The sequence below is a fragment of the Pinus tabuliformis genome, chromosome 4_2 (assembly GCF_031772625.1).
Source record: "Pinus tabuliformis cultivar Carrire ecotype Pingquan chromosome 4_2, CPIR1, whole genome shotgun sequence".
NCBI classification, from domain to species: domain Eukaryota; kingdom Viridiplantae; phylum Streptophyta; class Pinopsida; order Pinales; family Pinaceae; genus Pinus; species Pinus tabuliformis.
The window spans coordinates 332872774-332885097 of NC_142304.1; the positions used below are offsets into that span (position 1 = coordinate 332872774).

The 12324-nt window shown below is 38.2% G+C and overlaps 1 protein-coding gene across 7 annotated transcripts in view; it reads left to right on the plus strand.

Annotated features, from left to right (window-relative positions):
- UBP14 (ubiquitin-specific protease 14) overlaps positions 1 to 12324 on the plus strand; it is a 141293-nt gene that overhangs the window by 57568 nt on the left and 71401 nt on the right. For all 7 annotated transcript variants that reach the window (XM_089428641.1, XM_089428636.1, XM_089428637.1 and 4 more), the window contains 5 exons: positions 8014 to 8147; positions 8270 to 8326; positions 8479 to 8556; positions 9967 to 10021; positions 10118 to 10159. In XM_089428641.1, coding sequence (XP_089284767.1) covers positions 8014 to 8147; positions 8270 to 8326; positions 8479 to 8556; positions 9967 to 10021; positions 10118 to 10159 — 366 coding nt within the window. The remainder of the gene's footprint in view (positions 1 to 8013; positions 8148 to 8269; positions 8327 to 8478; positions 8557 to 9966; positions 10022 to 10117; positions 10160 to 12324) is intronic.

Here is a 12324-nt window from a genome sequence, read left to right on the forward strand (position 1 = left end):
ACAAGAAGGGAAACACATCACTAAGTACAAGAAGGGAAACACAAACACGTTGGTCGACATGCTTTCAAGGCCACCCACATCAATGATCACAACTTTGGAAACTTTATGCACGTGGAGCCTTTCACCCATGATGCATACAAAGAGGCAAATACAAAGGATGATGACAGTGTTTCAACAATTGCAGTGCCAGAGTCATTTGCATGATGGTAATAGCATAATTGACCACCATCTCTAGAATGGGTTATTCTACTAGTTAGATAAGTTGTGTTCCTAAAGGTGGAAAACTATGGCTGATTATAGAGGCTCACACCTCCAAGGTTGCAGGGAATTTTGATGTAGGGAAGAAAATGGCTAACTTACAGAGGTATATGTATTGGCCGAATAAGAGGACACATTTTTTGTTGTTCCAACAAGCCTAATAACAGGGAACAGGGTCTATATCATCCCTTGTATGTATGCCTATAGACTCAGTCTACCGCCCTATATGCACATTTACTTAGTAGTGAATGTGGAGAATTTGTAACTCTGTAAACCTTCCACGATGGATTAGGAACTGGAGTAGGTACTCCTCGCTATAGAGGATTTAACATCAGATGCTTAGGCAAAGTTGACAGAGGATATGATTTTGTAGAAGAGGTCCAAAACTACAAGACATGGGCAACATGACCTTTGGTAGATTGGGTTAAAAGGATGACTTCCAGTCGAGGCTAAATAGTACTCTAGGGAGAAGTTAGAGGAAAATTTTCCTCACCTCATTCAGTAAAAGCTTTTGGGGACCAAAAGCCTCCCAAAATGGGGAGGTATGATCAATATATTATTTGTAATTTATCTTGATGCTTTTAGAGTGAAACTTTGGAGGAATAAACTTGCACAGTCATTTTTATCGACGGTCCTAGTTTGGAAAATTTCAGGGGAAAAATTTCAGGAGCCATTTTGAGGCCTCAAATGACCACTTCTTGGGGTCTCGACCTTTCTATGGACCTAGATTCCATGATATACCAATTGATGCCTTTCCAACTGCACAAGAATCCCCCCAAGTAGAGCTCGTTTGAGAAAGTTATGCATCTCGAAAGTTGACCTATCGAAATTAACCGCCATAATTTGAGAGGATGTCACATCAGCCGTTGTTACTGGTGGAATAGGGTCTATCCATGTGGGCAGTATGAAGAAGAATTTAGAAGGGTTTAGTTGTAAATCATATTGAGGGTTGATTGGGTCAAATTGAACCCCTAGTTGGCTATTGGGTTGTGTTAGATCCGAGAGGAAAGGGGTTCCATTCTATTTGAGTGGATTTTGTTCCATAGATGAGCAGAGTAACTGGAAGTGGACAGAAAAGAGAGCAAATAAAGAGAGGGCTGGCAACATGTCTAGCTGATTTTGTTGAGCTTTATGCAAAAGAAGGGTAATGCTGTGTTTTCATGCTTTGATTTTAGACACATGGCTTTTGTACAGGTTTGATCAATGGTTTGGGTGTAAAAAAAGCTCCCTTTGAATTTGCTGGTTGACCATATGATTTAGCGTGGCATCTCTTTATTTTCTCAAAACTATGCAACAAAATATGAAGTACTTGTGGAATTAATTTTTGCAGTCATTAGCTTTTTAAGCTGGTTCTTGCTTGAGATACCGTAGTTGATTTTTTGTGTCAGATTCATTCCCTGCTAGGTGGAATTTTTTTTGCAGTATTTCCTTGAACTCATCGTAGTTGGGGATGGAAACCCTTCTCTGTTGCATATTTCATTTGCAAAATCCTTCCCTCCATACTAGGATACGGTCTGTTATCGTGGCATCTCTTTATTTTCTCAAAACTATGCAGCAAAATATGAAGCACTTGTGGAATTCAGTTGTGTAGTCATTAGCTTTTTAAGCTGGTTCTTGCATAAGATACTGCAATTGATTTTTTGTGTCAGATTATTAATTCATGGTATTCTTATTATTATCCACCGATTAACAATCACATGTACATTAAGTGCAGATAGAACATTAAATGATCGATAGAAAAACAAGCCAAGACAAGAGACACAAGATGTGGTGGCTAGCCAGGGACAAACCCCAATATGGGGAAACCCTTTGATCAAATCTTCTTTTATCTTTAATAATTCAGTAGAGAGAAATAGTACATAAATCTGATTTACATCAACAACAACAAATCCTAGATTAGCCCTCAACTAGGGCAGACAATATTTGGCAAACCGACCGTTGGATCGGCTTGATTCCTTCACCAAAAAATGCGGCCTTCTGAGGAGAGCCAGTTCCACCTACAATGCAGTTTTGAGAGAGAGTCTGATGGTCAACGCTGGTCAAACTTTCGATCTGCAGTTGCAACCCTAAATCTGCGTCCTTCCTTCCACACGTGTGAGAAGAGTCTCTTTCTGCACAGTAGGAGAAGAGCCTCTTTTCTGCGCAGGAGAGAGAGAGAGAGATGTGATTAGATGAGTGTGTCCAAATGAAGAAAAGACCTCCTGTATTTATATACAAATGTTGATGATTGAATAGATGTGACTGTTGGGCTTTTGAGCCTACATGAGTTGCTGGTCGACTTGATAATGATTCCATAATCAAATTAAATTCATATCTCCATAAATACTTATTGGAATCGGATGATCTTTAGATAAATCCTACACCTCTCGACAAGAGGAATCTAACAGAAATATTATCAGCCATGAATAAGATGACCCATATGGAGTTTGGCCCTAGTTGCCAATTTTAACACTCCCTCTCAACTAGGGAGAACTCCATCTGCAATTCGTCTGTCGGTCGCTACTATTCATCCATCAAATGCACTGCCTTGTACAACTTGACCCTTGATCTGCTCTGCTCTGCTCTTGTTTTGTTCTGCCTTGTTCTTCTCTGCTCTGCTTTGCCCGAATTATGAAGAAGAAGAAATGATCGAGGATGTATCATACCATCCTCTACTGACTCAAAGTCAGTCTCAGAGTGTGTACCACTAGTCCCAGAACAGTCCTCAACCGACTCGAAGTCGGTGTCATAGTGGGTACAACTCCTACCACTGGTCCCAGACCAGTATCATTGATCCTAGATCAATGAAGGTCATCCTAGCATAGGGAGTACGGTAGATACAACGATGCGTCCATTGGTACTACTATGGTCCCTATCCTCATTTCCCTACTCATTTATCAAATGAGAGGTACTTCCCATGAGTCCCAAACTGCATGGGTAGGATGCCTCGAACAGGAGAACTAATCAATCCTGTCCACAGGAGAGTGAATCATCTTGTCCCACAAGAGAGCGAATCATCTTGTCCACAGGAGAGCGAATCATCCTGTTCAGTGGATGCCACAGAGAACTAATCATGCTGGCCCACAGGAGAGCGAATCATCTTGTTCCACAATTGCCATGGAGAACACATCATCCAGGCCTCACAGGAGAACTAATCACCCTGCGACACAATCGTCATGGAGAACACATCATCCAGACCTCAGAGGAGAACTAATCATCCTGCTACATAGTCGTCATGGAGAACACATCATCTTAACTTCACAAGAGAACTAATCATCCTGCTACATAGTTTTCATGGAGAACACATCATCCAGACCTCACAGGAGAACATAATCATCCTGCTACATAGTCGCCACGGGGTGTCACAGGGAAAGTTTTGATTCTTTTACCTTGTACACGTACACCACCAGGGGATGGTGAGTCACCCTGTGCTCATATGTCGCTCCAAGAAGTACCCTGCGCCCCCCCGGAGCTCCTAGAGCTCAATACATCCATCCATCTGATGTAGGTTCCATCCTTGTGAAGCCGCAAGGGCTATGATCGAGCGGATGGTGGTATATTTGGCAACAGGTGCAAATATCTCGGCATAGTCTATACCTTCCTTTTGGTAGAAGCCACGAGCGATAAAACGAGCCTTATACTTTTCTGTACTTCCATCTGCTGCATGATTTATCTTGTAAAGCCATTTAGAAGTGACAATTGTCTTGTCCTGGGGTCTGGGAACTACTTCCCAGATATCATTCTTCATAATAGACTCATATTCTTCTGTCATAGCATCCTTCCATACTTGATGCTTGACGACATCTGAGAATGATGAAGGCTCATTTTGTATGATCGTGCTCATGATGGTCAGGTATCCCTGATACTTGTTAGGTTTCTTACTTTCATGGAAGGTTCCTCGGGGTGCAGTGTGTCCTTCAGCATCATCGAGTAGCCCCCTAAGCCAAGAGGGCCTCTTCTTAGAAGAGGAAGGCTCAGGTGGATCAATAGGATCCATGGGTTCATCCACATCGGGCATTGTTACATCATCTTTTTCTTTTGGTTCCCTGGTGTCAGCTTCTTGAGAGCTCCTCAAAGTAGGAAGATTGTCCACCTTGCTGAGAGCCATATCTTCATCAAAGGTGACATCATGACTAATCACGACTTCCCTTTGATCGGCTACATAGATTCTGTATCCCTTAGTATTTTCACCATAGCCCACGAAGATTCTCTTTCCAGATGCACCCAATTTAGTCCTTTTCTCTTTCGGCACATGAAAATATACAGGGCTTCCAAAAATTCTAAAATGAGATACGTCAGGTTTCTTACTGGTGAACATTTCTTCAGGAGTATTGGAACCCAATGCTTGATGAGGGCATCGGTTTTGTACATATACAGTGGTGCTTGCAGCTTCGGCCCATAGAAACTTTGGAAGTCTTTGATCATGGAGCATGGCACGGACAACTTCCACAATCGTACTTTTCTTCCTTTCTGCCACACCATTCTGTTCAGGTGTAGTAGTCTCCCTCTTAATGCCAACCTCTTTACAAAAGTCATGAAACTCGTTAGATTCATATTCAGTCCCATTATCAGTCCTTAAGATCTTGATCTTCTTTCCGGTTTGATTCTTGATCAGGGCTTGAGATGTGTCTCAAGACATGACACCTAGCAGACTTCCTTCGACCTGATATAATGAATCAACTCGAAACCCAAGAGTGAAGGCATCTTTAATATTGTTTTTCCATGCACGTACCTTGCCATCGCTGAAAGCCACCTTGTAGCTTTTGTCTTCCATTGCCGAGATGGACACCAGGTTCTTTTTGAGGTCAGGTACATATAATACATCCTGTAAGTGGATCGTATTACCTTGATTCAATTTAAGAGAGACATTACCTACACCTTTCATGGGATATTTCATATTATCTCTTAGGACAATTTCTAGGTTAGTTTCTTTCTCTATCAGATTATGGAGAACTTCTTTGTAACCAGGGAAGTGCCTTGAGGCACCACAATCAATAAGCCAATTTCCCAGTGAGTCTGGAGGAGAAGAGGTAGATAGAGCAGCTGGTAGATAATATTCATCCTGCTTATTGTCAACAATGTTAGATTCATACCTGGAATTTCTAGCCTTCTTGAATGATTGTCCTCTTCCTTGATTTCCAGCACTCCTTTTACCTCTGCTATTAGATTTGCCATTCCTTTGATTGCCATGAGAGGGATTTTGATTGTCGTCCTGGTGAGAGTTCCTTCTATCAGGGCATTCCCTTGCATAGTGACCTGCTTTATCGCAAATGTAACATCGTCCTTTTCTTCCACCCTTAGGTCCAACTTTTCGTTTTGATTTAGATCCAAAATTATTTCTTTTCTTAGCATGAGAAGAAAAGGCAGCAGGAGGACCTTTAGGCATGGGCATTTCTTGCTCTTCTATCCTTGTTTCTTCTTGAATGCATCTTGCCATTAATTCCTCGAAACCAGGAATTACATTATTGTTGAGAAGAGTAGTCCTGAACACGTACCATTCGGATGGTAATCCTCCAAGAGTCGTGAGTGCCATTTCCATATCAGTAATAATCTCCCCAATAGATAGGAGATCGTTCTTGATCTTGGTGATTCTTAAGAAGTATGCTTGCATACTCTCATCTTTGCCCTTCTTAATTTTCTTCAGCTTATTTCTAAGAAACAAAACTTGATTTGCATCATTAACTTTAAATAAAATCACCAGTCTATCGTAGATTTCCTTGGAGGTGTTTAGGTCGGAGATGTAGGCCACCAAGCACTTGTCGATAGAGTCCCGGATGATCTTCTTTGTTTTGACTTCATCGGTTTTCCATTTGTTCTTGGCAGCAGCGGGTGCATTTGATGGAGGCTCAACAATATTGCCTCTCACATGGTCCAACACTTCTTGATCTTCTAAGGTTAGATCGAGAGACATCTTCCATCCGTGATACTCAGCTTTTTCACAGAGCTTGTCTTCGACAGGGAAGAGTGTTGAGGACCCCATACTTCTTTTAGGATAGCCTTGCCAATCTTCTCTTTGGTGATTGCTCTTGCTCTTGCTCGAGCTTTGTCTTCACCTCAATTCTGATACCATGTTAATTTATGGTATGTTCTATGCTTAGAGCAGTTTACTTCTTTTCCTATTATTATCCACAGATTAGCAATCACATGTACATTAAGTAAAGTGCAGATAGAACATTAAATGATCGACAGAAAAACAAGCCAAGACAAGAGACACAAGATGTGGCGGCTAGCCAGGGACAAACCCCAATATGGGGAAACCCTTTGATCAAATCTTCTTTTATCTTCAATAATTCAGCAAAGAGAAATAGTACATAAATCTGGTTTACATCAGCAATAGCAAACCCTAGATCAACCCTCAACTAGGGCAGACAATATCTGGCAAACCGATTGTCGGATCGGCTTGATTCCTTCACCAAAAAATGCGGCCTTTTGAGGAGATTCAGTTCCACCTACAGCACAGTTCTGAGAGAGAGTTTGATAGTCAACATTGGTCAAACTTCCGATCTGCAGTTGCAACCCTAAATCTGCGTCCTTCCTTCCACACGTGTGAGAGAAGAGTCTCTTTCTGCGCAGTAGGAGAAGAGAATCTTTTCTGCGTAGGAGAGAGAGAGAGAGATGTGATGAGATGAGTGTGTCCAAATGAGGAAAAGACCTCCTATATTTATATGCAAATGTTGATGATTGAATAGATGTGACTGTTGGGCTTCTGAGCCTACATGAGTCGCTGGTCGGCTTGATAATTATTCCATAATCAAAATAAATTCATATCTCCATAAATACTTATTGGAATCGGATGATCTTTAGATCAATCCTACACCTCTCAACGAGAGGAATCTAATAGAAATATTATCAGTCATGAATAAGATGACCCATATGGAGTTTGTCCCTAGTTGCCAATTTTAACATAGATTCATTCCTTGCTAGGTGGAATTTTTTCCGCAGTATTTCCATGAACTCATTGTAGTTGGGGATGGAAGCCCTTCTCTGTTGCATATTTCATTTGCAAAATCCTTCCCACCATACTAGGATACGGTCTGTTATCTTCAATTTGATCTTAGGTTATGGTATGTTATCTTCCATTTTATCATCATTAAGGTAGTCAACGAGGAAAGTGAAAATAAATTTGTTTGATTTCCAACTGGACATCCTTTTCATTTGGAGTTGCTTTCTCTTATTCTTCCATTTGGAGGAGCTGCTTTCTCTTATTTTTCGCTTTTCAAGCTTTTTACCCTTTTTAATTTTTATTCCCTGGACTTCTGTGTTTAAAATTATGCATGGCAATTCCTAAGAGTTATGCATACTTCTTAAGTGAAGCTTGAATACACATTTATAGGTGTATGTCAATATCAAATGAAATCACTGCTGGAGTGGTCTTCTGGCTTAATCTAATGGTTGATGAAATTTTATAAAGTCTGATATAGTTTGATTGTGACAAATGGTGTTTCCTATGTCCCGAGTACAACGCTAATTGCCATGTCATCCTCATGTACACACTTCTCGGCCTGATAATGTGTTGAATATCTGGGTTGACTTTCCTTCCAATCTTCAAACTGAAGAGTTGTTGAATATTTGTTGTTAGTTCTGACATGACATCAACCTGCTTGTGTATTTCCTAGTAAGGCTGGAAATGGAGTGAAAATAATTCAATATTTCTAAGTGAATAATCTCGAGTTATTAGATTTTTTAGCCGATCTTGAGTCATTTTTGTTGTATTATTGTTTCTTTTCATAACCTTTTCAAAATGTGATTTAAGAGTCGATATAACTTCATTTTCAGACGGAGTTGACTACTGCTGAAAAAGAACTGGATCAGAATACAAACTTTGATTGGAATCGTATTCAGGAAAGTGGCAAGGAATCAGAGCCTCTATTTGGGCCTGGTTATACAGGACTTATCAATCTTGGAAACAGGTATAGCTGCTTCTTAAACTGGATGAGGTTGCCAATATATCATTAAATATGAAATTTTGCCTAGCAGTGATATCAATCTGCCATATGAGTTCTATGCATAATCTGTTTATTTTATGCTGTAGCTGTTACTTGGCCTCTATCATGCAAACAGTATTCTCCACAAGAGATTTTAGTTTACGGTAAGTAACATTCTATGTGTATTGATTTAGCTAGCTGGGTTTTATATCTTTTTCCCTTTTAACTTTTACATATACTGTGTAGTCATTTATTCATCTTTTACCTATACTGTGTAGTCATTTATTCATCTTCTATCCATGCTGGTTTGTGACAGTTATTTTGGAACTCAAAAATTGGATGAAGCTTTTGAAGGGGCTCCTGCAGATCCAACTGTTGACTTGAATATGCAGCTGTAAGCTAACCCCGTCTTACTGTTATGTGCTTAGTTAGTAGAAGATTCTGGTGCAATATTCTTGAAATTTTTTTATTGAATTCATAAGAGGCATGATGTGAAATGTGACAAGTTGTGGTTGAAAATGACATTATGCAGGAGTTGTACGTTTTTGGTTTAAAATATCATTCATTTAGTTTAAAATACTACACTTAATTAAAAAAATGAATGGGGAGAATCCCAGCAATCAGACCCAGCTTAACAAGAGCATGTATAATTGACTGTAGACTGTCATAACTGAGTACAAGAAGGATTTTTTATAAATGCAGAATTATGATAATAAGCCATCTCATATGGAATTTTTTGAACGTTTAGGTGTGCTAGCTGAAGTTCAATATCAACACTTGTTATCTAGGCATGCTTTCGATTTTCAAGTTTACAGTCTGTGCTAGGTGCTTGTAAACCATACCAAAGAAAAGAATTAATAAGTTATGCCCAATGAAATGTATCTTCCTTTGTTGTTAGTTATTTCATTCTAATCTTCTGTTCTTTTCTGAAATTATGCTGGATAAACTCCTTGTTATTACTAGAGTAATTGGCAAGATGCTTCCTCTCAACTGAAGTGTCAAGCATCCATCACCTATGAATAAATAGGATGGCCACACTTTATGGCTAATGCCACTCCTGGCCCAATTTAATGACTGTGACAGCCCTTCTATTTCAATGGATGAAACATACAACACCCTTTGGGGTAATTAAACTCTAGTGGGGGAACTATAATGATGCCCTCTCCACCAACTCATCAAGCCCCCTTTGGTAACTCTCTTGTTATTGCATCAAGAGTAGCAAGGTCCTCCACAGCCCAGTACGGGAGAGAAGCTGTCACGAATGATTGAACAAATGAAGATAATGTTATATTAAAAGAATTAGAAAAAATACAAATTGGATCAATCTTAAATAACACAGTTAAATTAAGTAAAAATAAATAACTACATACATACATATGTATGTGACAACATCTGAAAAAAATTAAACTAGATTAGATCCATCTAAAACCTGGATCTATCAAGCACCAAGAGGGATCAAATTTATTAATGTATATATTATTTTTAATATGATAAAAAAATGATAAAAAAATTATACAATAAGAAATTTGATTCCTTCTGGTGCTTGATAAATATGGGTTTCAGATGGATCTAGGCAGGTGCATGTACAATTGTGACAAGTGCTTAATGAAGTACAATTTTTTTTTTGAAACTAAAGCATAAATGCAAAGGTAGTTTTAATTTCTCTTGATTACATGTTATTTTAATAATTCTTTTCTTTCTTTTTGTCTTCTGTAGGTTATTAGCTTGGTTGTCAGTGTGAATAATGAGTGATTCTTCCTCCCATGTTGTGTTTTATTTGTTAATTAGAAGTTTTCTATTTTAGGGTGAAACTTGGACATGGCCTACTCTCTGGCAAGTATTCAAATCCTGTTAAAGAGGTATGGGTTTCCTTGGTATGTCCTTTCTGTTTGTCTCTTATCTGTCGGAATCAGGCTAATGACGAATATCTTGATATTTGGTTTTGTGGGCATCAGGCTTATGATGCAGATGACTGTGAAAATGCAACCTTGAAACCTGTAAGTTTTTACTCTTTCCATGGGTTGTGTATAAATAGTTGCAGCTTTGCAAGTTATGGGAATAATGAGACGAAGAAGGAATAAATGCAACTGGAAGGATGTAGACATAATTAGTTCCATTGGTTGTTAATTATTTAAGATAAGTGCATGTTGCTGAGATAGTGTTTTGTATCATGGTGTAATACCAATGTGATTAGTTGTGTGTCCAATAAATTAATCATGAAACCATTGTTTTTCTTTTTTATATGCTGTGGAAAAGTCCTAGACAAATCCCATTTTAACCCAAATCATCCCTTATTAAGTCCTAGATTTTGAGTTATTACATTTCTATTGTTATATCGTTATGTAGGCTAGACCCTTTCATTATACTCTTTCATTATAATTGTAACCCTTGTGTCCTATATATATACCAACGAGAATTAGGGTCACCATATCATGTCTCGTACATTGTATTCATTGTTAAAGGTGGTAGATTAGTGCATGTTGCTGGGATAGCGTTTTGCATTATGGCCTAATACCAATGTGATTAGTTGCGTGTCCAATAAAATAATCATGAAACCATTGTTTTTCTTTTTTTATATGTCATGGAAAAGTCGTAAACAAATCTCATGTTAGCCCAAATCATCCCTTATTAAGTCCTAGATATTGAGTTATTACATTTCTATTGTTATATTGTTATGTAGGCTAGACCCTTCCATTATACTCTTTCATTATATTCTATTGTTATATTGTTATGTAGGCTAGACCCTTCCATTATACTCTTTCATTATATTCTATTGTTATATTGTTATGTAGGCTAGACCCTTCCATTATACTCTTTCATTATAATTGTAACCCTTGTGTCCTATATATATACCAATGAGAATTAGGATCATTATACTCTTTCACTATAATTGTAACCCTTATGTCCTATATATATACCAATGAGATTTAGGATCATCATGTCATGTTTCGTACATTGTATTCATAGTTAAATGAGGTTTCCCCTTGAAAGTGGATTGTAATTATTGGCTTTTTATCAGTTTTTAGGTGTATGGTTCATAACATTTGGTGTTTGAGCATATGAAAATAGGGTTTTGCTGCTTCAAATGAGTCATTGTAGAATTTTTGCTATAACTTTTTTTGGGGAAGCTTCAGAACGTGAAATTTTGCGAAGATAGAGGAAATATTTGAAAGTACTTACGGTGAAAATTTTATGTTCTAGTTTGCTATACCCCTAGAGGTACACCTTGTGGAAGTTAGGGTTTGTGATTAGTCTTAAATCGGTTTCAAATTAGCGATCTTGGAAGTTCTAATGTAACTTTCTTCAAAAGAAGTTTCAAACTGTGAAATTTACAGGGATATGAGGAGGCATTCTAAGGTATCTCAAGTAAAAATTTCATAATCATATTTAAATAATTGGACACGTGGAACACTATACAATTTTTCTCTTGGGAAGAGGCCAAAAGGCCAAAAATCAACAAGTTTTGGGAAAGTTACCATAACTTGCATTTGGCACATCAAATTTTGGTCAGACTTGAGGAATTGCAGAGAAGACATACAAGAGTACTATAGGTTTTGAAGAATCCCACGTTCGGCTGCTGGTGAATCATGACACTCCTTAAGAACTTTGGTTTTAAATTTGGAAGTGGGACTTAGATAAATTCGTCCCTTATACCAAGGTCCAAAAGGATGTTAGTGCTCCATTCGAGTTTTGAATTTTGAATAGGATTATTGATTAGGTTACATATATTTAGATTCTTTGCATATTCACTTCAAATTTCATCTAACCATTCTGGTACTATAGTTGATATTTCAAGTAATGATGGGTCTTCATCTTTTCGAGATAGATCATCAGCTGCAACATTGGCTTTACCCTTATGGAGAATTTCTAAATCAAAGGTAGCTATTTTCTCCAACCATTTTTGCTGCTCCACTGAAAGTGTTTTCCGTTATAATAGGTGCTGCAAGCTATTGTGATCTGTACGTATCATGAATTTGCTACCTAAAAGATATTGTCACTATTTGGTTAGGTCCTGCATGATAGCAAGCATCTCTTTATCATATGTTGATTTCAAATGCTCCCTCTTAATTAACTTTTTGCTCTCAAAAGATATGGGATGGCCATCTTGCATTAATATGGCTCCTAATCTAATCTCGGAAGCATCGCATTCAATTATAAAAGG